General features: G+C 52.4%; 8 protein-coding genes and 1 non-coding gene across 9 annotated transcripts; 3 read left to right on the forward strand and 6 right to left on the reverse strand.

The window, feature by feature from the left end:
• Positions 1–23: 23 nt before the first annotated feature.
• Positions 24–95, reverse strand: NCU15393. The gene has a single exon. It is a non-coding gene; the product is annotated as a tRNA-Arg (tRNA).
• A 682-nt stretch (positions 96–777) lies between these two features.
• On the reverse strand, positions 778–4,057 carry vvd (vivid). Its single transcript, XM_952513.3, has 3 exons — positions 2,366–4,057; positions 2,206–2,301; positions 778–2,136 (listed from the first exon to the last, which is right to left on the reverse strand). Exons 1-3 carry the CDS (start codon positions 2,420–2,422, stop codon positions 1,729–1,731), a joined length of 561 nt encoding a protein of 186 aa, XP_957606.3. The 5' UTR covers positions 2,423–4,057; the 3' UTR covers positions 778–1,728.
• A 3,457-nt stretch (positions 4,058–7,514) lies between these two features.
• NCU03968 (hypothetical protein) lies at positions 7,515–9,746 on the forward strand. The gene is made up of 2 exons (XM_952514.3): positions 7,515–9,157; positions 9,214–9,746. Exons 1-2 carry the CDS (start codon positions 8,147–8,149, stop codon positions 9,415–9,417), a joined length of 1,215 nt encoding a protein of 404 aa, XP_957607.1. The 5' UTR covers positions 7,515–8,146; the 3' UTR covers positions 9,418–9,746.
• A 619-nt stretch (positions 9,747–10,365) lies between these two features.
• NCU03969 (hypothetical protein) lies at positions 10,366–10,905 on the reverse strand (the record flags this gene model as incomplete). The annotated part of the gene is made up of 2 exons (XM_952515.1): positions 10,366–10,609; positions 10,790–10,905. The coding sequence occupies 2 exons, from the start codon at positions 10,903–10,905 to the stop codon at positions 10,366–10,368; spliced, it is 360 nt and encodes a 119-aa protein (XP_957608.1).
• On the forward strand, positions 10,369–11,982 carry NCU17113 (hypothetical protein). Its single transcript, XM_011396793.1, has 2 exons — positions 10,369–10,877; positions 11,055–11,982. The coding sequence occupies exon 2, from the start codon at positions 11,204–11,206 to the stop codon at positions 11,588–11,590; it is 387 nt and encodes a 128-aa protein (XP_011395095.1). The 5' UTR covers positions 10,369–10,877; positions 11,055–11,203; the 3' UTR covers positions 11,591–11,982.
• A 3,050-nt stretch (positions 11,983–15,032) lies between these two features.
• On the reverse strand, positions 15,033–16,658 carry NCU03970 (riboflavin kinase). The gene has a single exon (XM_952516.2). The coding sequence runs from the start codon at positions 16,274–16,276 to the stop codon at positions 15,563–15,565; it is 714 nt and encodes a 237-aa protein (XP_957609.1). The 5' UTR covers positions 16,277–16,658; the 3' UTR covers positions 15,033–15,562.
• Position 16,659: 1 nt separating this feature from the next.
• On the reverse strand, positions 16,660–19,104 carry NCU03971 (mRNA cap guanine-N7 methyltransferase). Its single transcript, XM_952517.2, has one exon. It carries the CDS (start codon positions 18,815–18,817, stop codon positions 17,156–17,158), a length of 1,662 nt encoding a protein of 553 aa, XP_957610.1. The 5' UTR covers positions 18,818–19,104; the 3' UTR covers positions 16,660–17,155.
• Positions 19,105–19,259: 155 nt separating this feature from the next.
• rpn-7 (regulatory particle, non-ATPase-like-7) lies at positions 19,260–21,574 on the forward strand. The gene is made up of 3 exons (XM_952518.2): positions 19,260–20,080; positions 20,161–20,975; positions 21,059–21,574. Exons 1-3 carry the CDS (start codon positions 19,616–19,618, stop codon positions 21,255–21,257), a joined length of 1,479 nt encoding a protein of 492 aa, XP_957611.1. The 5' UTR covers positions 19,260–19,615; the 3' UTR covers positions 21,258–21,574.
• On the reverse strand, positions 21,503–25,324 carry ala (alanine). Its single transcript, XM_952519.3, has 3 exons — positions 24,940–25,324; positions 23,288–23,815; positions 21,503–23,204 (listed from the first exon to the last, which is right to left on the reverse strand). Exons 1-3 carry the CDS (start codon positions 25,055–25,057, stop codon positions 22,150–22,152), a joined length of 1,701 nt encoding a protein of 566 aa, XP_957612.2. The 5' UTR covers positions 25,058–25,324; the 3' UTR covers positions 21,503–22,149.
• Between the last annotated feature and the right edge of the window lie 34 nt (positions 25,325–25,358).

Below are 25,358 nucleotides of genomic sequence, written 5' to 3' on the forward strand. Positions count from 1 at the left end.
GTTAAACACTTTATACACATAACCGATCCACCCAGGGGTCGAACCTGGAACCTCCTGATTCGTAGTCAGACGCTCTGCCATTGAGCCAGCGGACCTCGATTACGAGATACCTGTTTGCTCAAAAGCTTATGTCTATAAGCTCCCTAACTAGATTCTCCCTTCGTCATCTGATCGTGGTATGGCGTGCGGGTTTCGGCGTAGTTTTGTCCCCAGATTTCCTTCCCTTTTTCTTCTTCTTTTTTTGTTTTCTTTTTCACGTCACGGGACTTGCAGTTCTTGCAATGCGTGTAGTGCACGCTTTTCACTGAGGGATGCAGCTGTCAGGGGGATCCGTCTGTCCGCCTGGGCGGCAGTGATGGTGTGGAGCAAGCAGCATGGATTTGAACCCGCTGCAGTTGTCGATTTCTTTTGCGAGATGCGAAATGCGAGATGCGCAAAAAGTGAAGAGAGGTAGGTGTGGGTGGTGACGTCAGTATTATGGGGGAGCTGCGGGCGTGGGCGGTTGGGCGGTTGACGGTCAGTGCCGGTTTTGCATCCGCGAGATGGGGTTGGGAAGAGCAGGAACGGAGAGAGGCTGATCGCTGCCCCTGGGGTGGTTGTTGCCTTTTTTTTGGTTGGCTCGGTTGAAGTGTATGTAAGTGCTGATCAATGATCGGGGTTGGGGTTATGTGCGTGGGATACTGTCACTAGAACTAGTGTCCGGCGTGACGATCTCGGACGGCTTGACAACGGAATGATGGACGGTCCAAGGAAAGTTGAATGTCAAACGGTTTGCGTCTTTAAATCATTGATCAGCCCTTTGATGAACGCTCTCTGTTGCGTGTGACAATGGCACAGTGATATAGTTTAAGCGCTGCTTGTCCATTGATGGAAGTAGATAGGATTTCCTTCTGTTGATATTTCGGTGTTTGCAGAATTCCGTTTCCATATTTGGCAGAATGATATGTGACCTAATTCATTGCAGTGTCCCACTCGAATAACTGTTCTAATCCAAAACCTTGTGGCCTCGCGGTAGCAACAATAGTCATCGCGTTCTCTCTCTTGTATCCTCGGGCCCTTCCTTGATTTGCGAGACTCATAACTCTCTCCTACCGCTTCTGCCAGTCCATTCCCACCCAACAAGCCTGCCTGCTTGCTTCCCGCATCATAACGTAAAAGCCGATGGAAGAGCGCCTCATCGAAAGATCCAATTCTCTTGCAATTTGCCTTATTCAAAGCAACCTGTAGATGAAGATCTAAAGGAGGGCCAGAATGCCGCTCTGTCATCTTGACAGATGATAATGTAAGAGTAGGTGATGCGGTAAATAAAAAACCAAACACTTTGTCTTTTAAGAACGACGGAAGTGAAGAAACCCATGATTGTAATGATGTAGTGTATATATGGGGGAATATGAGGATAAAAAATTAAAGACCAATCTCATCGCCATGCCCAATCGCAGAATAAGACGCCTTTCGCAATGATGTTGATGTGATCCCCTTAACCAAACATGAGAAACCCCGGAATGACAAACATAAAAGTAAAACCCTCAAACGCCGCGACGTATGCCAGATGACATCGTTGTCTGATTCCCACCCCTTGTTTGTCGATGTTGATGTTGATGTTGATCTTGTTGTGGTTGTAGTTGTTGTGATTGCGCCATGGAGGTGCTGTGACTGTTGCCTCTCGTCCCACTTCTCTTTCGCTCTCCCCCCTTTTCTTTTCCTCTCTCCATTCTTAACTCGCCGCTTTCATTCCGTTTCGCACTGGAAACCCATGCTGTACCGGTATTCCCCTGTTTCATCTCGCACCGGAATCATCGTCAAGAAGTTGACAAACCGTTGGCCGTTCTTCTTAAAATTGACCACCTCAACCTGCACCTCGGCGTTCCTATCAATCGCTTTCCTCATCGTATTGATCGTGTTGGAGTCGACGTACTTCCTTGTCGATTTCGGCTTGACCATTCCGTCGGGTGACTGAAGAAAACGGCAGTTTCTCCCCAAGACCTCCGCATTGCTGTATCCTGTCATATAGAGAAAAGCTTCCGAGGCGTACACAATTGGCGTGTCTTTTTGCTTCAGGTCGCACAGAATCAGAGCGCATGACGTGTCAACAGGTCCCAGTTCTACTTGGGGGTTTGGCCTGTTCATAATCTGAATCTGTTACAGTGTGTCAGCCGCTTTAACCTCCCCATGATAACAACGAACAGGGCTTCGGTGGTGACTAACCAGATAGCCCATAATGTCATAACCGCCGGGAGCGTAGAGCGTATGGAAGAAGAGAGGGTTGGCCGTGGGCGCGGTTCGAGGGTCATAGTGGTATTGCTGGGGTGTTTTTGTTAGCAGGGGCATCGCCAATACCAAGCAGAAGAAAAGGAGTGCTGTCTACCTGATACGCCTCAACCTCCCATGGGTTCATGGTGCTCGAGTTCACGGTATGGCTCATGGTGCTGGTTATGAGACAGTGTGTTGGTAGGGTATTATGATGGTTTCTTTAGCCGGCTGAAGAGGCTTTCGAGTAATCGCACAGGCGCCAGCCCCCTAACTGGCAAAGGCTAACAGGTTGATGACGATGTTCTAGGCCGACCTATTTGGGACAAGGGAAATTGGTAGTGTAAGTGTGATAGGTTATCGCATAGACCAATAGAGTCGAGGATGAGATGGAGCTCGTTGAGTGTAATGATGTCAAGGTTGAAGGCATACACGGTGGCAAGAAGTAAGGCAAAGGAAGAAAGGCTATGAGGTTGAAGGAAGAAGAGGGTATTTAATAAAGCCCTAAGACGCAAAGGTCTGGTTGGGATTGAGCGCCGGAATGCCGTCGATCGAGATGTAATGTAGGGGATCTGGAGCAGGATTTGGCTGCGGAACGAGGCCGTATCAGTGCAGATGTGAGGACCGAAAGGTGGAAACAGTAATCTTGGGTGCGATAAACAAAATCAAGACGCAAAGGTTCCAGACAAAGTTTGTATCGGGAATCCGGTAGACCTGGTCAACAACCGGTATCCTGCTGGTCATTTGAAGTGGGAGCCAGGGGTGTTTGGGATGCCCAGGGTCCTGTATGGAGAGACACCATAGCTCAAGAGCCAGGCAGGGCAGGCCAACGGGGGGCCAGGGACATACAGAAAAAAAGAGAGACAGTTGCCAGAGACAAGACGCCGATCCAATCGAACGGTACACGACGCCTTTACACGTTCCATGTACGTAGGTAGCAAGGGTGGCCTGAGGGTACACAAAGAGACCACGGCTGGGACAAGAGATGGGAGGTCTTTGTGTGAGCCATGGACAAAACGCGGGAGCCAGGCTGTGGGTGGTATGCCGGCGACATGGCCGTTTCGATTTTTTGATTTTTTTTTTTGTTGAAGAGTGACTGCTTGCTGCTGTTCCATTGTCCGGGTGCCGCTTGCTCTGCTGTCCCGTATCTAGTGTACAGCGGTATCCATCATCCCGTCTCAGCGCCGAGGCCAGGATCTGTGATCACAGCCTGCATCGGGAAGCTCTTGAGATCGGGAAACTCAGAGGACACAACGGGAGTGGCCCGATGTTCGAGCAGTTCGGATGGATCCAGTAATGGGACCGCATTTCCTTTGACACCCTGGACTAGGTGGAAGACCCTGGCATCCAAGAATCCCCATCATGTGCCCCGTCTTTATCGACAACTTGCACCGTATAGGTTTTTATCATCACGCTCTTCATCGACGCTCAGGGCTGACCACCCCCTTGCCGTTTATTTGACCATTACACCCCCAACCCAAGACCAATGGCACCAAAAGTCATGGAAGAAGAGTCTTGATCTTGATTACATAGTAGTCTCTCAATGGGCTGATGATGCCATATATGCTTCACACTTTTGGTGAACAATTCCGTGGTGACTTTTATTGTTCAGATCGATGGCGTCTTAGGGTTTTTGCTTATTAAGATAGTGTCTTCAAATGAATGCTAACAGAGAAGAGAAAGATAGTATAAGCGTTATCAAAGCACGAGAGGAGGTTGACGAGATGGAGATCGGTGAGAGTTGCCAATTGTGGATATGCAAAAGTCCGAAGGGAGGAAAGAGAGGCCGATGGAGTCATAGACGTAGGTACCTAGGTACTTAATAACCGAACAAAGTTCGATCCAGAAACCGAAGAGGGTCATGGCCAAGAGGCCAAAACGTTGAAAAACGTACCCATTCGCGGACAGCACGGAGACAAATAGGAGAAGAAGGAGCAGCAGACGGCGTGAGAATGCAGGCAAATCTGGATGCCGCCAAGACCAATGGAACCCCCAAGCGAACTTGGGGGACACTTTCTGATTTTGGATGGCAGTGTAGAATGGGGACAGCGATGCTGACCGATCGCAGCTGCTAAACCATCGAGGGACCCAGATCCGCAGCGATCGCACCAGCGCCGTGGATCGAACCAAGAACGGGACCCACGCGCCAGCACGAACAATTGAAACCGCACCAACCAGCCAGCGGACAGTGCAGATAGGGAAAGAAAACGGGCACGTTTTTACTGCAACGTCAACCCTAGTGCTCTAGGGAGTTACTTAGTCACTTCCATCTGTCAAGTTGTCTCTTCGGTTTCGGTTCCTTTCAAGTTGTCCCGTCACCGGCTGTCAAATGCGCACCGCGCACCACCACCACCACCACCACCACCGGACATACGACACTTGACACCTTAACCACCAACGTTAATCTGCCCGACCCGAGAGGTTGGTGGGGAGGTTGGTTGGTTGGTAGGTAGGTAGGTAGGTAGGTAGGTAGGTAGGTAGGTAGGTAGGTAGGTAGATATGTACCTCAAGTACTCAACACCGCCAGGACCATAATAGCGGAACCCATCTTCATATGTGTTCGGAGAGCTTGCTGATATCGTTGCGCTAAAGACATGTGGTGATGCCTTGGTTCTGGGCTCGGTTGTTATGGTGTTCCCATTCCATCTGCTCCCTTGTAGGCGTCAAGGCCGAACCCCCTTGCTACACTACAAACCTACCTCGTCCCTTTGCGCCGACCAGCCGTGAGGTGACCCACGCTTCTCGCTTGTATGCTCGACAGCCCGAGTTTGGATCCAACAGCAACCAGGTTATCGTCGGGTATATGTACAGTCAATTTACTGTATGGCGATAAAGCGGGCGGGGCATCTTGGGGGTCTTGATGAGCAGAGGGTCCGGTAGGTGGTAGACCTTTAGGCAGAGGCGCATGGGGGGGTCATGAAGTTGTGGAAGGACAAAAGAAGGAGGGGGGGAGGGGGGCGCCCCAGCCTGGCTCCCTTGGGACTGGGAGAGAACCATGAACAACAACAGGGCGGCCTGGTCTCATGCAACTGTAGGGACATCACATGAATACCGTCGACAAAACGGACCAAACTATCGACGCCCCCTCTTTTCCCGAAAAGTCTCAGGCTCCTCATCGTGATGGGAATGAGGGGAAATGAGACTTGACAGATTGGGATGATCACCAGCAGGATACGGGAGGCCATAGGACGCCAGGAAGCAGGCAAGCTCGAATCACAGTGCTGGCGTGAATAAGTGATGGCGTTGGCGTCGGCACATCATCGAGGGAAGAGGGAGAAGTCACAACACGGGATTATCGCAACTTCCCCTTTCGGGATGTGCGCGGGTTGCGTCTGTCCCCGGCTACTTACCTTTCGCCCATGTCATGGTCACCTTGCCCTGTTCCCGTGTATTCCGCTCGTTTTTCATCCATCTGCAACCGCAAACGGGATGGCTCTAATGTGCCAACTTTCAGGGCAAGACTTTGCTCAACCTGCCGCTTGGTTTCCAATTAGTTCCATGATAACCGGTGACTGCACGACCGCAGAGCAGTTTGAAATCTCGATGTGACACGGTGCACAGTCCCAGCGCTTGGTTACACCGAATAATAAACGGCAAGCCGGGTCTTCGTGAAGAGGTTGCCTGTGTTAAGTCAGCATTCGATCTTCCAAAAACACACTGCTGAGAGTGCGTGTGTGTGTAGTATACTCCGATGTTAAAGACGGCTTGTGTTTGATGCCACTGCATCGCCGGCCAGGTGAATGAGGGTGATGGAGATAAATCGTCCAACGTTGACGAAAACGCAAAGGCGCCAAGAGCGGGAAGTTCCCATGGGCTTCGACGGCCAATATCCACCTTGTTCACACACTCATATCCCTTGTCCGACAGAGACGCCAGCGACCTGGAAGGGATAAAGAATGGCGGTTGGTTGGTGAGTTCTCACCATGAAGAGGGCTCATCACCATCTCGCCGCCTGCCTCTTGTCGCGGTCATCAGCCAAGGGGGCTTTCGCTACCGCTGAAAAGACCTGTCATGATCCGCCCTCCCGGTTCTTGGGCGGTAATCTGTAATCTGTAGGACAGGCGACTCACTCGGCGAGTAAGAGCAAGTCAGCAACCAGGATCGAGGATTCACATTTCACAACAATTTCCCGTTCGGGCTTCGCAATGTAAGGGTACCTAAGCTGAGCTGGCTACTACCATAGTAATGCCCGAGCCATGTGTGCATATGTGGAACGGCACTTCAAGAAGGGTCTGGCTTGTTTGAGGAGAGACAGAGAGTGAACTGTGCCTTTCACGGCCAGTCATCGCTGGAAAAACAAAAGGTTGAGGCTGAAGCTGTGCTGTGTTGCGGGAAGCCTCCCCCCTTGTCCCTGATGTCACACATTGCTGTCGATTGGTCGTCAAAAAAATACCCTACAATTGCTGGTCAAGTACCCGGGGGGGCATGACAGGCTCGGCCGTGCATCTTGATGCCAGCGAGGGTAGTTCCAGATAGCTTATGCCGTCCTCAACTTGGCGAATAGAGTCTTACGAATACAGGTGCTTCTCGTATACTCGCAGAATCAGCAGAAATCTATAACATGACGGGTACGAGTTGAGATGGATCTCCATTGCTGGATCGGTTGGATGACTGGTTCATTTGATTCACTGGACCGAGTTGATTACCTACTATCATTTTGTGTACAGATCAATGCTGGAAAGTTTGTTAGCGTGTTACCCGCCCCACAACATTTAACGGGGGGGGGGGGGGGGGTTGCAAGCTTGGACACATCTATCTACGGCTTTTGATTGGCTGAAATCGCTTGATTTCGAGGAGAGAAAGAGTTGACAGACAATCCAGACAGCTCACACACACACACGGTTTTTTTCACCAGCCAAGGTGCCCAAATCACTAGAAACACTTGGACTTACCCTATAACTGGTAAGTTATAGGGTATTTACAGATCCCCTTCGCTTCCCTTGTCGAAAGCTGCTTACAAGTACCACGCTAACGAACTTTCCAGGGGTGAACTGTACAGCAGCGTTACGGTTGGGAAGAGCTGAGGTCTCAGGTATGTATCGATGTACCGCGCTAGCGGTCTTGGCTCTCAGGTCTTCTAGTGTGAGTACAGCAAAGTACATGTGCAGTGGCTCGAGCTTCTTCGCCAAATCCCGATTTTCGATGTAACGGAACCACTTCCAGTCTCCACTACCTACCTAGGTACCTCTCCTCCATCGGCCTCCACTCCCGCTTCCACTTGGACCGAAACGTAAACGTCCCAAGTGGAAAGTTCGTTACCTAAATGGTCGAGACGCGTTCCGCTGAGGGCAACACGCGTTTTCCACTCCCAACTTCTTCAACACCGTTCAGTTTCAATTTTAATCCGACATTCACGATTCCCATCACCAAATCACCGACCCGGACAAGGAATACCGTTGCCAGCCGTCGAGACGTCTCGATCGCCGTGTTCGATCATTGTTCGATCTCTGTTCGACGTAGGTCTAGTAGGGCTACACAAGCAACCACCGTCCAAATTGCATGACGGGTACAGGCTCGACAGGTCGTTCAACAGGCTGTTCAACAAAGGTCATTGCATGTTTTAGACTCCCTGATCGCTAAATATCCCGAGACTCTACGGCAATCAAGAACCCCTCTGGTCCCTGTTCTGCTTTCTTCCACCCGCCTTCTACGCCTCAACGGTCCAGCTCTTTATCTGCAAGGCAGCCCAACCGACGCCGGTACACTGCTGCTCACCTGGGGACACACAGTGACACTGACTGCCAAGCCCCCCCGGCCAACATTACGCACCATCATATTCGATTGAAGGGTTTATCGGCACGACAGCGGATCGCCCAGCATAGAGCAAGCTATCACGGACACCTAGCCAGCGGCCACCTATACCCAGCCGAGCCACCTCAATACCGCGCATTCCAGCATCATGCCACCCGGGCGACTTGTTCAGGGTTCGCGCCGCCCTCAGCCAACTGCCTCCGCGTCCACATCAGCCCACAATGGGTCCGACCTGCCCCCCTATGAGCCTCCCTCGCATCCAATGAACGATGCAGGCAGACAGGCCCTGGCCAACCTCACCAACAACAACGCGGAGATGCGCAAGTACGAGGACCATCTTTCCAAATCCGCTACCTACTTGCGAGAGGCCGTTGGCGCCATCAACGATACCCTGTTTGCTCGTAAATCACAGCTGACGGGCAAGATCGAAAAGCGACGTGGCCGTGGCGAATCTGAAAAGGGCGAAGACGAGGCCGAGCTCGAGGAATACGTCAACAAGCTACATGGAGACGTGACCCATTTGACTGATGAGATCGAGGCTGCCTTGCGACAGGTTATTGACTACCGTGCCGAAGTTCAGCGCGAGAAGTTAGTTCTGGGCTCGGTGGCAGACCAGGTACAGAGCGAAAAATCCCGCCGGGAACGCCCCTCACGGAAACGGAAAGCTGCACAGCGGGCCAGCGGTGATAGTGATGAGGAGATGGGTGGTGTCGATGCCGAGCCTGAAGAGGCAGAGGCCGTCGGAGCTAAGGACGAGGCCCCTCTGACCGGCGTGCGCGAGGCACTCCACAAGGCAAGAGATTCCAACGCGAGACAGTACCGTGCCACGAGTGCTTATGACCGTTACGCTTCCAACAACGAGTATATCGCTTTCAAAAAGATGTGGCATGATGCCCAGCATCCCGAAGACCAAGTGCCCCTTCCCGATGCGTCCACCTGGTTTGATAACCAAGGCAGGCCTATTTGGGATGGTGCCCCGGCGGGCGATGAGGACCTCATTATCGAGCGCGAGGTCCAGGACCTCACTTGCAAGTTAACGCTTCGACCCTTGAAGGAGCCATACGCCAACCACAAATGCCCACACGTTTTCGAGAAAACCGCAATAATGGAGTACTTGAGAGGCACTGGGGGCAAAGCACAGTGCCCTGTGTGCACCAAGGTAAGAATAGACGTATTATTTTGTGCAACAAATCTCCAGCTGACATGTCACCACAGGAGCTTCGCATCAAGGACCTGTATCTTGATGAACTCACATTGCGCAAGGTCAAGCGAGCTGCTCGAGCAGCAAGGGAAAGCGAGGACAGGAGCTCCAATGCTGATCCCGACGAACAAATGGATGAAAGCGTCCTCATGGGTGAGAGTACCCAATTACGGTCAGGCCGTGCGAACAACGGGGTGAAACAGGACGATTCTGAGTGAGAAAGGTTGTCTTTTGCATCGAGCTAATGAGGGCGGCCGCTACATAGCGGAGTCTATTCCACCCCTGATCAAACCCCAGCAGGCGAACCACACCTTCGGCAGTTAGCGCGCACTGTTTGTTGTCACCTCAGTAGAGACGTTGCCATGCCTTGCATTCGATGTTGATCATATTGAAACCAGTCTCGGGTAACCGTTTAGTGTAGGGTGGTTGCTTGAAGAGATAAACCCTCGATACTCCATATGTATGTGTACGTCCACCGTACCCCTATCGTGCTTCGAAGGGTACAATGCCCGCTGTACCGGAGGAGACAAAAAAAAGGGGAAAAAAAAACCTGCTGCGAAATTGGAGTACCAAGTTACACCAAGTAAAGCTGGATATGCTTTCTGCTAGCAAAAAAAATGGGTTGGCCGGCCTCTCGACTGTTGAAAGCTAAACAGTGAACACCACTTCTCCAGTGGGTTATGTCCGTTTCAACACATGCAGGGTTCGATAACGGTTGACGGGCCATGATGTCCGCTAAGTTACTGTATGGGCCGCGGAAAGCGGGTTGCTAGTGCCCTGTCGGTGAAGCAATGATGGAGAAGCAGTTGAGAACAGCCCTCGGTAAACTTGGTATGGAACACTGGGTGGTGAACTTGCCGGTAAATGCCGGTGTCATGATGCCCTTGATGGTCAGGCGGGTACCGAAAATTGTTCACAAGTCCTCTCTGGCTCGAATGCAGGCCCGAACCAGGCAGCAGTCCCGCGAGGGGGTCTGTAGGATACAATTGCCGGAGTGGTTCAAAGTTCGGATGGCCCGAGGGGCTAGTGTAGCGGGGAAAAGAGATAGTCAGCATGAAGACATTCTTTTCTTGCAAATCACGATTCTAACAAAATACGACACACCCTTGATGCCCTCTCTTGCCTTGTCTTGCCGTCTTGCCGATGACATGCGAGAAACAGAGAACTTACCTCAAAGAAACTTCCGTTGGAGTCGTCGATTCGTACATGCCCGAACCGACGTAATGGATCGACGGGTGTTCTTGTCGGCTGCTGCTCCCCCTCCTATGAATGGGACTCAATGGTGGTGGTGGCGAGCCAATACCATCATCTGATGACTCGGACAACACAGATTTATCGGATTTTGCTGCGAAAGAGTCTCTTCGCTTGCGACTCGTATACTTGCGAACCCTCCATCGATCGAAGCGCGACCTGTATGCCCGGATTCTATCACACGATTACGCGTTAGAGACAGGCAACGACTATTGTCAGAGCAACGACGAGGAACAACAAACAAGACCCGAACGTCCCCAACGAGCAAACGCCGGTGACCACCATCGAGATACAACACGAGACACAATACACATCTCGAACGCAGGAAGAAATACTTACGAAGCTCTGAACCGATACCGTTCCTCCATGAACTTCTTTACCTCATGAAGAGGCTTGTTGTTATCCTTGTACTCCCGGATGATGATATGTCTGTGGTCTTCCCATTGCTTCGTCATCTTGTCTATGCTCTTCCTTAGGAGGTTGTTCAAGTTGTTGATAGTCGAGATTCACAACTGGTGCGGAGAGTGCCAGCAGGGCCAACAACAACAACAACAACAAGGTCGTCGGCGCTGAAATTGTTGGATGGTAGCTGACGGGTGTCTAGGTCTGCCATGCGGTTGAGGAAAACCAGAATATCGAGATGGTGGTTGCAGGATTTGCTACCACGATGACGGGTTAAGAGGTAAGTGGTATGTTCGGAATCCAAGTCACAATGCAAAGCAATGCCTGGGAAGTTAAAGAGATGGAAATAGAATGGCTTGGGACAGCAAACATCATGAAGGGCGGTCATTGTCTTGGGTCTATATAGGACCAAACCCAAGACACGAGTTTGTATATTGGTGTCATGATGCCAAGTCACATTCTTCCTATGACCAGAAGAGGATGTCCAGATTATCGATCGGATACCTTACAGCCATGACTGTTTTCACAGCACATGGTGCCCGGCATGCAGACGGCTATGAAGCCATTGCTTCCACTCGGGGTTGTCTTGCGACTGACCGACCACTGGGGAGAGGGGGTGGTGATGAGCGCACAAGGCTACGAATGGAAGAGACATCCAGCCCTATCTACTCCCTGCCTAGCTTGCCATACCTGAATTGCGGGGAGAAATGTTTGGGAAAGCTTGGTGGACACTCATGAGCACGTACCGTGCCTCTGGTGTTCAAGCGGGAATCGACCGGAAACCAACCATACTGGGCAAGAGACAACGTCAACAACAGAGTATCAGCCATTGACGGGCCACGAAAGTCGGTGGGACACGCTGCGCACCGCGATACGCGCCATCGGTAACCGGGAGTGGTTCCGAATCGGCCGTGTGCCTGGTCACAACGGGGTGAGGTGGGTGAGTACAGTTAGGCAGACAGCTAGGCAGCCTTCTCCGCCTCGGCAAGTACCAAAACGTGGACGAGAAGGCAGGCTGGGCAGGCAGGCAATGCAAGATGACGGACGGATGAAAGCAACGATAATTACCTCTATGCACAATTAAGGCGACAAGCTAGTTATGCAAGAGGGAAGAAATCTACTACCACGTGATGAATTGAGGCTTTGATTGATACTCTGCGCGGCGAAGGTAGGATAGTCCTACGTACGACGTATATCGTGAGAGCCTGGTGAGAATGGCATGCAACAGCCGCGCCTTCTGTCTTTGATACATGTGTTTCAGTTCAACCGTTTCGCTAGACTCTGACATTGTCGCGAATGCCGCATGGTAAAATTGCAACGAAATGAGACTGTAATGAACGAGGAAGGTTTCATCCAAAGGTATCAACTGATTACTGGTCGGGAGCGACACTCTCTTCCACACCTACCTAGGCATACAAGACTACAGACTTCCCACGATGCCATCCGACCACCTGCTCAATGTCAGTCCCACGCTATTAGTTAGGCAAGAAGCAGGCGAACGAGGACCAGAGGTATATGTAGGAAGAGCCGGCCGAGACGCATCTCCGGAAGCAGGAGGATGATTGTAAATGGGTAGGTGCCACTCACACACAATTATCACGCATCAATCAATGGTAAAGCAATGAGGGGAAAGTGTCGCCGGTGAAGGCTCTTCCCCCACGATTGGGCAAGGCTTCTTGGCATGCCAGCAAATTACATCCTGACGACACAGCCTCACCGAGCCTCCTTGATGGCACCTTCCCGCTTCCCGCTTCCCCTCATGCATCAATTTCCACACGTGAAATCCAAATCTTGCATCCTTTCTCCATCCCAACGTTCTCGGATTGGCAGCCATCGAGCACTCCGCCCTCCTAGGACATCCTCCACGCAACCCCGAGCCTCATCTCCTCTTCCTTCCTTCCGTCCACGGTCTCGACGAGTGTTCTCCCCCTCTCATTCCGTTCTCCCCAACATCACTGAGTGCCGCCAACCAATTCTTGTCCATGCGGCTGCTCTGTCTGCCTAGTGTTCAGCCTGAACGCTATCTTGCTTGCTTCCTTCCCCACATCCCATATGCTCAAGTATACACATAACCCGTTATCGATCATCTCTTTCTTATCACTCCTACGTTTGTCTGTTGTTTGCTTCTATTTGATGCGTGGTTTAGATGTTGGAAGCCCGTGGTTCATTGGTCACACAGGGACTCCATTTGGTGTGCGTGGACTACTCAGATTAAAAAATGCGCAAGGCAGCAACAGGAACCTGTGTCGGGAACAGAGCTTAAAATGGCTTAGAACTTGGACCGATGGACTGGTGCAGTTACCACAGTAAGCAGATACACATTGGATATGATTACTGAAGTCTTTCCGTGATTGGCCTGTCTGACTGACTATGAGATTGATAGAGACGTCGAATTGTCAAGTATCCTAAATCCCACGCATCTAACCTAGAATAGCAAGATTGAAGGCTGAATCCATCACCATTTCACCAAGGCTGTGTCGAGGTCCAACTCTATCTATAGAGGTAGAACTTTGCCTGAGGTATAGTAGTGTCAAGACTCGGTAAGGTATGGCTTGCCATGAGGAATTGACCGAGAGACTAAAGTCAGCAGGATCACTTACTCGCCTCGCTTTGAAAAAGAGTGTGTGTGAGAGAGAGAAGAACGAGCAGATAAGACAAACTGACTAACAACTTGATGCAGATCATTTCGTTGTTTTTGATGGCACTATAACTATAACAACGTAAGTCTTCAATAAGGCTCTCCGAACACTTAATTACCACTCACATCCAGGCTCGCTAAAGACTACGGTGCAACATTTCAACTTAACCTCACGGCAGAGAAGGCGAAGACCCCGATCTTTTCTCGGTGAAACCAAGCTTGCTGTCGTCAAAGGACTTGCAAAGGAGGGCTTCTTTCGAATATGGCACTTTCCTGTTTTCAAACGCTCTTTGGCAGATTTGTCCGCCTTAAACTGTCTTCAACAAAGTGCTCTTATTCTGCCATCCATGGGGGTCTTATACCGAAGCAGTACATCGGCATAGACGCTGCCACGCACAGGTGGTAGCTCAGATGAGTCAAGCAGAAAAACAATGATCGCGCTCACTGAGCTAATTGCAAGCTAACAAGAGGGACAGATAGAAAATGACACTATTTGCATCTAAAATGTCACTAGATTTGACTCGAATACTTTGCCCAATTCCATTGGGTACCACTCCGACGTCTCAACCCACGAGCTGGGCGCTGTTCAAAGACGAAGAAAGGCCACGATGAGGGCCAGACTTAATCTAGTCGGGAATTTCATCAGCCATTAGGGGCTGTGATGCCGCGGACAAATATCGCCCTGGGGCTATTGACCTGAACGGGCGGGCAAGGGCTCTGAGGGGTGCATCTGTTCTCCTTTGTCGCTCTTTTCCATTCGTTCTATTCCTATCTGTTGCAAAAGCAACACTAATGTCCAGAATATAACTGAAAATGTTGAATTATATTCGCGAAACCCTTTTTACCTCCATCATTCTTCCTTGTGCCTATTAGGTACAAATGCGGTGCTGGAGTCACCGAGGGACGATCATCCGCTGTACTTATTACGCGGTCGATATATTCGCTTTGAGAATAGAGATATGACACTTTATGGAGACTTCACTTCTTTGAAAGAAAACGCAGCAACCAGATAAAACATACAATGTAGGCTTCATCGCGTTCTACTGGGTTGTTGGTAAGACCCACCGAATTTCGCAGACATTTGCAGATGGTGCATAGCCTTCACGCATGCAGATATAACATTGGAAAAACATTCGATCAAGGCGTCGTTCGTTGTCTTTATCTACAAAAATACACCTTCCATATTATATCACATGTCTACACTGTTAAGCAACGTCTGAGTGTCCCCTTCTTATCCAGGCCACAAGCATACCTATATATACATACCTACCTACCACTATATACCCTATGTAGATCCCCATCAGTGGGGCGGATATAATGGCCTTTCGTAACGCCATCTGACCAAACCTGTCTGGTATATAAGACATGCTTTTTACGTTGTGTTAGCCCGCTGCCCGCCTTTTCTTCGTACCTGGTTTTAGATGGGGCGCTTGTGTACCTCTGGCTGGCCCATCGCTGCCCGATGGTAAAGTTGAACTACAAGCACAAGCACCATCGTTAGATCTTTGATACCATGCATCAAGAAACAGTGAAGAGAAAGGAGGGGAATATTGCGCTGAGGGTGGAAAAGGTGCAAATACATTCTATTGCTCGCGGTAGACAAGGCATAGATAATGAAGAGGGGAAGAACTTAGGGGTTTCACATAGACCAGTCCCGCAAAAACATTTTCCACCACATCCAAATACCGGTCGCTCCTTCGCGATGGAGGTGCACGACACTGGAGAGGGGAGAAACAAAAGGAAGCCTATCTTAGGAGTCAGCATATCAAGTTGACATGCACGTGATACCCTTGGTCGTCGCTACCCATGGCATCCTTTTTTCCATTTCCCAGTCTCCCATCCTCTCCTTCCAATTCAACATTGTCTCCGCATTATATATATATATATATATATATTTGCAGTTCTTGCATCCTTTAAGCTTCAGCGCAGCGTTGCATCTCTAGATTCTATCGGTACTAGGTAGTCTTGCCATCCCGTCGTTATTCCCACTCGCCGCACAAATTCTAATCTTGCCAAATCCCCTTTATCTCTTCTCCTCCCTCTCTCTCCCCCGCTTGCTACCTCACCCTCCTTCACCTCACCAACCAACTTCCATCCAATTCACCCTCCTCTTCCCCCTCTTTCACACCCAATTCCCTCACTCTCCACCCCTTCCTAGCCAAACTGTGCCGGGCAACCTCACAATCAAAGTGGATATCAGCAATCAACGCCTCCAGCCCGCTGTAATCCTTCTCGTTACGGATGAAGCCCGTAATCAAAAGCCTCATCCCCACCCCGTAGAAATCAGCCGCGAACTCCCCCAAAACATGTACCTCGGCCGAGCGCACCGTGTTCTTGTAGAAGGGGTTGTAGCCTATGGACATGACCATGGGGTAAATCTGCCACTGGCCGGTTTCTTGGTCCACAAGTTTTTCCTGTTGGGCTGATCCAACTCCCCCTTCTTGTTGTTGTTGTTGATTTCGTTGCTGCTGCTGCTGCTGCTGCTGCTGCTGAACAGGGTCCATCATCACCGGCTCGGAAGTGGGAGGTTTCTGGTACAAGACTGAGTTGGGATGCGAAGCGGGCAACTTGAGCGATGCCCAGCCGAAATAGATGCCCGAGTCGATGTTCTTGATCCAGGCGTTTTCGTCGTCGACGGGCAGGTTGGCGGTCGGGATGCCGAGCTCTTTGGAGCCGCGGCCAAAGCCGGAAATGACTTCGCCCTCCATGCGGAAGGGGAAGGGGGCCTCAGGCCCGGTGGGAGGCCCAATTAGGAGCGGGCGGTTGTCTGGGTTCGGGAGGGACATGTTTGGTGGTGCCTGGGTGGTGATGGATGAATGTTTACGGGGGAAGAGAGGTTGGGAGATGAAATCCAGAAGATGAGTTGGGTGGTGATGAGATGACTCGATAAGTATATCCCAAGAGAGTCTGGCGAATGATCGGTGGATTTTCGGATCGTTGTTGTCTGAAACCCCCGTCCGACTGATGATGACACAATGCTGTTGGCGTGTGAATGCGGCGCAGTTTTCGAATCACAAGCTCTCTCCTAATCATCAAAGGTCCAAGTCCAAGGCATGTCAACAAACGCAGGTGGGGATAGATGGAATCCGCCAGACTGTCATCGTCGCCGGGCGCTGACAATTGGTGGGGCAGTGGGGCAAACGCCGTGCAACTCCGTAAATATCCCGGGGTAGCGGCACCGTAGTGGTGTCAGTCCGCGTTTTAGTGTGGTTTATTGGTAAGCGAGGATCGCCTTGGTCGGGCCTAGTGATCAAGGTTAATCACGTACAGGACGGGACGTTGAATGCAAGTTTGGCCATTCTGGCTACATAATGGCTTCCAGCAAGGTAACGAGAGATCTTGGTAATTGTCCATCATGTAGTTGAGAGCCACTCCGCCCGTCCAAACCCGTCCGTAATTTTTAGTTTAACCGTCTTCTCGTTCTTCAACACGAGACGCAAGGGGAAGGCCCCAAGACATTAAAATAGCAAAAGCAAGGTCACCCTTCGCCTTCATCTGATAAGATAGCATCTTTCCTTAGACACAACGAGGGAAGGAAAACACATCATTCGAGGTCCATTGCCAACCCATCAAGGCGCAGTAAATGTAATCGGACTTGGGGAAAATAAATCATGCCCCGTGGAAAGCGTTCGAGTCTCCCTTGCAGAGCCACCTTGAAAACAGCCTCAAACCTTGTAGAAGCAAAAAGCAACGTAGAAGCTCGCCGCCTCCATCTCCTCTGGGCTTACCAACAACTTTCCGCTCATCCTATCCCTGACCCCCATCCTCTCGCTCAGGGGCCCCAGTTCACGGTCATCCTTCTCCGTCTCCCACACGTCCGTGAAAGTTTTGTGGTACTGCAACTCCAAGTTATAATCCTCCGCAAGCGCACGGAAGGCCTCCCAGGGAACCACGTATTCGGGGACCTCCTCGACGGCCTCATGAAGGAAGAAGTTGTACTTCCACCCGAACGGAGGGCGGAAGATTCCGTCAGCAGGCGTGGGGCCGTTGAACCGCACGCGGTAAATGTCGTTACCCCATTCTGCGATGGTTGGGTCGGAGGGTGGTTTGGGTTCCGAAGTAGGTTCAAGCTCGCCTTCCTCCAGCTCCCCTTCTTCCTTGTCCTCGTCAGGTTTGGGGGTTTGTTCCGAGGCCTCGCCCTCTTCTGGAGTTGGCTTCCTCTGTGCTTGATCTGATGAGAGCTTTTCATCTCCGTTGGGAATTGATTCCTTGGGCGTGTTTCCGTCGGTCTCAACACTCGGTTGAGCCTGATCCTCCTTGGCCTTCTGCTGCTCTGCCAATCGCTTGTTGAACTCTTCCACTCTTGAGCTGATGACGTCCGAGTTCGGGATACATCCTATGAACCGACCACCCTTCTTCAGTGCACCGGCCACGTTCTTCAGCATCTGCCGCGCCTTCGCCTCCGTCTCAAAGGCGTAGTGCATGCAAAACATCATGCTGACCACATCAAAGCCCCGATGGCTGGGGCCACCAATGTTGGACGACGCGAACCCGACCTGCCGGATAATGTCAATGTCCTCAATCGACTCGCCATAGCAGTCCTTGACGTGGAATCGCGCCTCAAAGAGTGGCGGCTGTCTCCTATTATAGCCACCCCGTCCACCCCTGCCGCCATGACCGCCACGAGCCACCATACTTCGATACCGATCGCGCGCCTGGTCGATAGAGACATCTGCTGGGTCCAGCCCAACATAGAGCTCTACGGGCTGTGGCGCCTGCTGCCATTTGCCCAAATCACCGCCCTTGCCGCATCCAATGTCGAGCACCAACAGCTGATTGTTCGAACTGATTCCCCGCTCACGAGCGCCAGGCGAGTGGTCTTCGTCAGGAGAAAACTTCTGGATGATACAGCTCTTGACCCAGTTGTTGAAGGAGCGGAGACCTTTGATGCGACTGTCCGTCTTACGCCAGTCACGGCCACGCTCGGGCACAGCATTGTAATGGGCACGTACGACGTCATTGACCGCGTTGCGGCGCTCAGCTTCGGCGGCCGCTTCTGCCTCCCGCTGAGCCTGGCGCTCGCGCTCCATCTGACGTTGACGAATCTGTTCGCGCTCGGCTTCCGTGATGCGGGCACGTTGGCCAGGCCGCTTCTGCTTTCTAGGCTCGCCGCTGGTAGTGGGGGTTTGTGTTCTCTTGGCCGGAGCTAACTTGCGGGCATCAAACGGCTGTGGGAGGACATCGTTGTCGTCCTCATCTTCGTCATGCCTCGCAGACTTGTATCGACGGTCTTCGTTGCGGCCATTGCGGTCGTCGTCGTAGGGCGATTCTGAGCGTTGCCTCTTGCGAGTGGACCTATAACTGGTGTAACCATCGTAGCCTGACATTTCTGGAAAAAACTGTTGGTGTGGTCTCGCAAGGAGACTTGATCATCGGCAAGAACAACTATGGCAAGCGTACAGGCTTCGTGTAACAGCAGAATAACTGATGCGACGGTGAGTGGTGTGAGTTGTGATTTTGACTGTTGATATCGATTGATGCGAGTACAGACACAGGCAAATCCTGAAAGTGAATTCTGGGACTCGAAATTCGGTATGTCGAAGTTGAAAGCTCTTGTTATTGTTGTTGTTGTTGTTGTTGTCGAGGAGAGAAAGCAATTGGAAAGGAAGTCGGGATGCAAGTGTTTTGAGGATGCAAGCATGGGTCGGTCGGTGTTTGAGCCGATGAAGTGTGCCTGCCCGGGCACTGTTCCAGCGGCTCCACTTGCAGGCCTGGCCCGCCTTCCAAGCTCTGTCTCCACTTTCCAGTGCTGACGCGCGAGCTCTGGGGGCCTTGGTCACTCTCCAGTGAGGTCAGCTACTCTATCGACCTTCCGAACCATTCAAGGAGCACCACAACTAAACCACAGACATCACCACCACCCAGCCTCACCTCGACCCGGCATCTTTGGTAGAATCACAGCGCCAGGCCAAGTCACACATTGCGATCCAGTTTCCAAGAGCTTTCAACACCGCGAAACTTCCCATCTTAAGCCGGCATCCACCTCCATCAGCTGCTTGCCGATTTCCAGCGGGGTGCTTCTACCAGACGACGGACACTGACCAGCACCGGACCGTCTTCCATTTGCATCCTCCTCTCCCATCTCCCTCCTTGGCTCGTAAGCTAGCACCCATCACAACTACAAAATGGGCTCCGATCCTCAATACGCGAAATGGCCTCTGCTGCCCCTCGCCCAGCATGTCTTCACCCTCACAAACCCCTACGCCGCCCGCCCTGCCCAACAAGCGGCCGTTAAGAACCTTCAAGATGCCATCACCGAGCACAAGATGGCGCCCTTTTACCGATACCTCGCGCACCCTACCGAGGGTGTCCTTAACTCTGTTGGGGAAGGCGGCTCCAACACTGCCGGTGCCGGAAGGTTGGGTAGGAAGAGCAGCATCGCCGCCGGCATGATCGCGACCCACAAACCCACCACAAGCTTAAGCCTACCGTGGGATGAGAACCTGTACCAGCAGCTGCAGGCCGAGAACGAGAAGGAGCTTGAGGAGTTCCAAAAAGAGGAAGATGAGGCTGTCGAGAAGGCGGGAGACACAGAGATCCAGGCTGCCAAGGGAAAGAGGGCCGAGTTCTGGGCCCGAGTTGGCGATAAGGTTGGTCACTACAAGTTCACTTAGCTACCCATCCACTCCCACCAACCGACATATACTAAGCATACACTCTTCCTATTCAGGAAAAAGCCATCGCCGCGCACCAAGATCTGCTCGAGAAGACGAGCATTCTAGGTACCAAGATCGATCTCGTCCTCGCCTTAATCCGCCTCGGCCTCTTCTTTGGCGACAAGCAGCTAGTCCAGAAGACTGTCGAGCGCGCCAAGTCGCTTGTCGAATCGGGCGGCGACTGGGACCGTCGCAACCGCCTCAAGGCCTACGAGGGTCTGCACTTGCTCACCGTGCGCAACTACAGCGGCGCCGCCCCCTTGCTCCTCGACAGTCTGTCCACCTTTACCTCGTACGAACTCTGCACCTACAGCAACCTGGTGGTCTACGCCGTGCTCGCCGGTTCCGTCTCGCTCAAGCGCGTCGACTTCAAGTCCAAGGTCGTGGACGCCCCCGAGATCAAGGCGATTCTTGGCGACGGAGAGGACAAGCTGCTCGCACTGACCGGCGCCATCTCGGCCGGCCCGGGAGCCGACGCCTCGATGCAGGACGCCGATAACGCCCCCGTGGCGGCCCGGACGGCTGTAGTTAACCTGACCACGCTCGGCAGCAGCACGGAACAGCCTGAGGCGGAGATGGCGGTCGACTTTGACCCGCTCGCGCAGCTGGTTAGCAGCCTGTACAACGGCCGGTACAAGCTCTTCTTCCAGGCGCTGGCCCTGGTGGAGGAGCAATTCCTCACCCAGGACCGCTACCTGCACGAGCATAAGAACTGGTTCATCCGCGAGATGCGCCTGCGCGCGTACCAGCAACTGCTGCAGAGCTATCGCGTTGTGGGACTGGATAGCATGGCCAACGACTTTGGTGTTACCGTGGATTTCTTGGATCGGTTGGTTTTCCCCTTGTTTTTGTTCTACCCCTCTTCCCCCCGACACAAGTTCTATATATACTGATCGTACATCACAAAAACAGTGACCTAGCAAAGTTCATCGCCGCCGGCCGTATTCCCTGCACCATCGACCGCGTCAATGGCAAGGGTGTTATCGAGACCAACCGGCCCGACGACAAGAACAAGCAGTATCAGGACGTGGTTCGCCAGGGTGACCAGCTGATTACCAAGCTGCAGAAGTACGGACAGGCTGTTCGGTTGAGGGGAAGCGAAAGGGCGTAGTAGAGAACCAACTTGAAGAGAGTTAGAAGCTAGCAGTGAAACAAGGGGAAGGTCAATGATGTATAAGCGAGCTGTGCTATCGTTAGCGATTACCTTGGGAAGAAGGGAAGGGGATATGAATGATCAAGGGCATGGATTGAGTGGATGGATGAAAGGCGGAGAGAAATCAGAAGAGAATAGAGCCTAAAGCAACCTATCACATTAAATTGTCGTTAGGGCCTAACTCGTCTCTAGTAAGGACAAATGACACAAAACGACTTGCTCCTCATTGTCACGGATATTGCATCATGTGTTCATAAGACTCCGTTTCTTCTTGTCCAGGCTTTTTTACTTTTGTATTCGTATGTCCCTCGTATCCTGGATAAGGCTACGTACATACGTGCAATGCAAAAGGCTAGCAAAAAGTACAAACGCTGAGGTATCATCAAAGATCCCATAACCAACCAACCAACCAACCAAACCAAACCAAAAGCCGAACCAAATCGCTCTTTTTTTGTCCTTCATACTCCGAGTTCTGCTTGGTAAACAAGATTTCGCTCGCTTTTTCCGTACCATGTTTCCCCTCAACTTCATTATCCGGTCCCGGCGCTGGGATGGGCAACATATCTATCCCTAAGGTAGATGAGCGGACAGGGCAGGTGACATTCTACAAGGGAGAGAAGGGATGATATCTCCAGGGTCACACCCTGTTCTTCCGCGGCAGCTTTGATACTTGAGGGGCTGCAGAACCGATGAACGAGCGCCCCCCTTGTGCGCAGCGTCATAGTCAGACCATCCATCCATCTCGAGGACACTCGACACCCACCCATCACCACCGTGACGAACCGCAAAGAGTCCTTTCATCAAGTACCGTTTTCGAATCAAAATACACTTTGACAGTGGTGTGAGCCGTTCAACGATATTGATCCATGAACTCCTTGTGGAACTTGACAATGCTGCCAACCCACTCGGTACCAGGAGCAAGGAAGGTAGTGCGGAAGTGCAAGCTACCCTCCTTCTGACCGAACCCAGAACCAGGAACAACGCAGACGCCGGTAGCCTCGAGGAGCTTCATGCAGTAGAACTCGTCGGGGGTACGGCCCTCCTTGGCGGCGGCCTCGGCGGCCTTGGGGGGCAAGTTGATGGTAGGGAAGAGGTACATGGCACCCTGGGGAGCACCGCACTCGACGCCCTCCATCTGCTCAAACGCCTTGTGGAGAGCGTTGGCGCGCTCCCTCATGCCCTCGTAGATGCCGCGGTACTCCTTCTCGTAGAGCTCGTAGGAGGGCTCGCCGGGCTTGGGCGGATTGACCATCAGCTCGACCAGGCACTGGCCAATGACAGGCGCGCAGAGCATGATGCTGACGAACTTGTAGATTTCAGCCTGGACTTCGGGATCAAAGTTGACCAGCTCAAAGTAGCCACCGCGGTGGCCGCACTCGCCCACCATGCCCTTGGAAATGGAGTGGAGGGAAGCCAGCTCGACGCAGTCGTACTTGCCGTCGGGGTTCTCCTTCTGCAACTGGCGGAGCACGCGCTTGAACGAGATGAACTCGCCGATGAAGACGTTGGTCTGGTAGACTTCGTCGGCGAGGACGACAAGGCGCTCCTGGCGCGCGAACTCGAGGACGGCGCGGATGTCCTCCTCGGAGAGGGAGGCGCCGGTGGGGTTGCCGGGGTTGATGATGACGATGGCGCGAGTGTCGACGCCGGCGTCCTTGGCCTTTTGGTACGACTCCTTGATGGTGTTGATGTCGGTGCCCCAGTTCTTGGACTCATCGAGGAGGTAGGGAACGCAGGTGGCGTTCAGGATGGAGAGCGAGGCGGTGTAGAGAGGGTACTGGGGGATGGGAACCAGGATGCCGCTCTTCTCATCGGCGCAGATGATGTGCAGGAGGGTGTTGACTCCCGAAGAAGCACCGGCAGAGAGGTAGATGTCTTGCCAGTTGGCAGGGAAGCCATCGCGCCCTAGGAAGCGAAAAAAAGAAAGGGATGTTAGCAACAGTTACATACATGTTACCCCACGGGTACAAACAGGGAGGGCTGCTTACTCTCGAGGAACTCTGCAATGTGCTGTCTGATGGCAGGGGCGCCGTTGCTGGCACTGTAAGCTCCTACGGAGCCAACATTCTTGAGGAACCACTTGGCGCGCTCAATGACATCAGTCTTGTAGCCGAGGTGGTTGATGAGGACGTCCTCATGCTCGAGAAGCAGAGGGTTCTCGAGGAGACTGAGGACCTGGCGGAAAAAGGTGATGGGCTTCTGGTCAAGCTGCTGGGGGTTGCCGATGTTGGCCGAGATGACCTGGCTGAAGGGGATGTCGGAGGTTCCACGGAGGAGGGCGGCCCGGAACTCCTCGGACTTGACGGCAAGCTCACCGCGCACAGCGTACTTGGCCGCTCTAACGTGCGGGTTGATGTTGTCAATGTTGAGACGGCGGGAGTTGGAGGACGACATTTTGCGAATCTGGGTGAAGGACTGGAACCGAGTTTGCTGAGTGAACGAGTGAATAACCGGCGGGGTATTATGAGACTTGAACAGCGGGGCAGCGCGTCCCGAGGAGGAGTCAAGGCCGGAAGCTGGAGAGTGGGCACACGTTAGAAAACTTTCGTTAGTTCGGAACCCACAGTCCCCCGTCCAAGAGGTACAGTACTGTGGCTTGCTTGTCTCTCGTTATCTTGAGAAAGCGCAAGGATTGCTTGTTTGATGCCGGCCCATGAAACAGAAAGGGCAATTGTACATGGACCAGCTAGATAACACAACAACAAGTTTCAGAGATTGTGATCGGGTTTACAAGACAACGAAGTTCACCAGCTTTGGCGAACCTATTCCACAGAGACAAGGCCGGCTCAAGGGCATAACAAATGGGAAGCTCCGGCTCAAGAGGAGTAAAACGAGAGACCAAGCAAACAAGCGAAACCGACAATAAATGGTTGGCTTGTGTAGCTCTTTCTTGCGTGTGTGTATATGAAGGACGGGTAATTGAAGAAGAATCAGCGCATGTCTCGCCTGTCGTGTCGACACGTCCGATGATCGAATACACCAACTGCTTCGGGATTTGAACGGCCGGAACAAAGTGCTTCAGGTTATTGCCCTGAGGCGCTTTAAGCGCACAAGGTACCTCTTAGGTGGTACCTACGTGATCTGCCATGCAACGGGACGAGGCAACCGCAACATTGCCAAATTGCATTGCTTCAGAGCAGGCATCGACATCAAGTAGATAGAGGTAGGTAGATAGGGACTATGCACGCACTGCATGCCACGAGGCTCTCGGGAGTTGAAGATTTTGGCTGCAACTCTCTGTGTGTGGTGTGTGGTTGTGTTCGCGTGGCTTTGCCGAGATCGGGGATGGTGATTCCCGTTGTGGGGAGGAAGGGGAGACAGGGAAATGGGCAGGTGGCGGTCTGGGGATGGAGTCTCAGGATGTAACTTGGATCATGAACTCGAAGCGACAGCAAACACCTGACATTGGGGAATGGGAAAGTGAAGGCAGATGGACAGCTGCGGTTTAAGCAGGTGCCAAGACCGTTGCAACGGAGAGAGTTGCAAACGCGGGGAAAGAAAGTTGGGGAAGTTCGGGACAAGAGGAAGCAACGGTACGTTCGGGAAGGTGAAAGCGACGCAATAAAGCACATCGATCCGCGTCGGTCGGACGAGAAACTCGCGCCGCTTTGGCGAATGGCAAGGGTTTGGTGATCCTTACCTCCGCATGTCGCCGGACCCCACGCCGACTGCTGAACAGGGATTGAATAATTTCTCACGGCCGCGCTCGGCAGCCGGTGACGGGCGGTCTTGAGGGCGTTTGACAGTCCGGCAGCCATCGATGCGATTGTCGATCTCTTTCTGATGAAGTGTACGTATTGATGGATGAGGGGAGGAGGGTCTCGATACTGCCGGGTGGGGGGGGACAGGACTCCCGGAGATGCCGTCAAAGGTGAACGGGAGAAGAACTTGTCGTTGATGGTGCGCTGACTCGCTCCGAGAGTACCGAGAGGACGGGATGTGATTTAGGGCTGAGTCCAGTTTATGTCAGTTGGGTTGGGTTTTCAAACCGCATTCGACACAGCAGACGCAAAGACACTATGAATGGGGGGGGGGGGGGGGGGGGGGAAAGATAGCACG

Source organism: Neurospora crassa, linkage group VI (assembly GCF_000182925.2).
Source record: "Neurospora crassa OR74A linkage group VI, whole genome shotgun sequence".
Classification (NCBI taxonomy): domain Eukaryota; kingdom Fungi; phylum Ascomycota; class Sordariomycetes; order Sordariales; family Sordariaceae; genus Neurospora; species Neurospora crassa.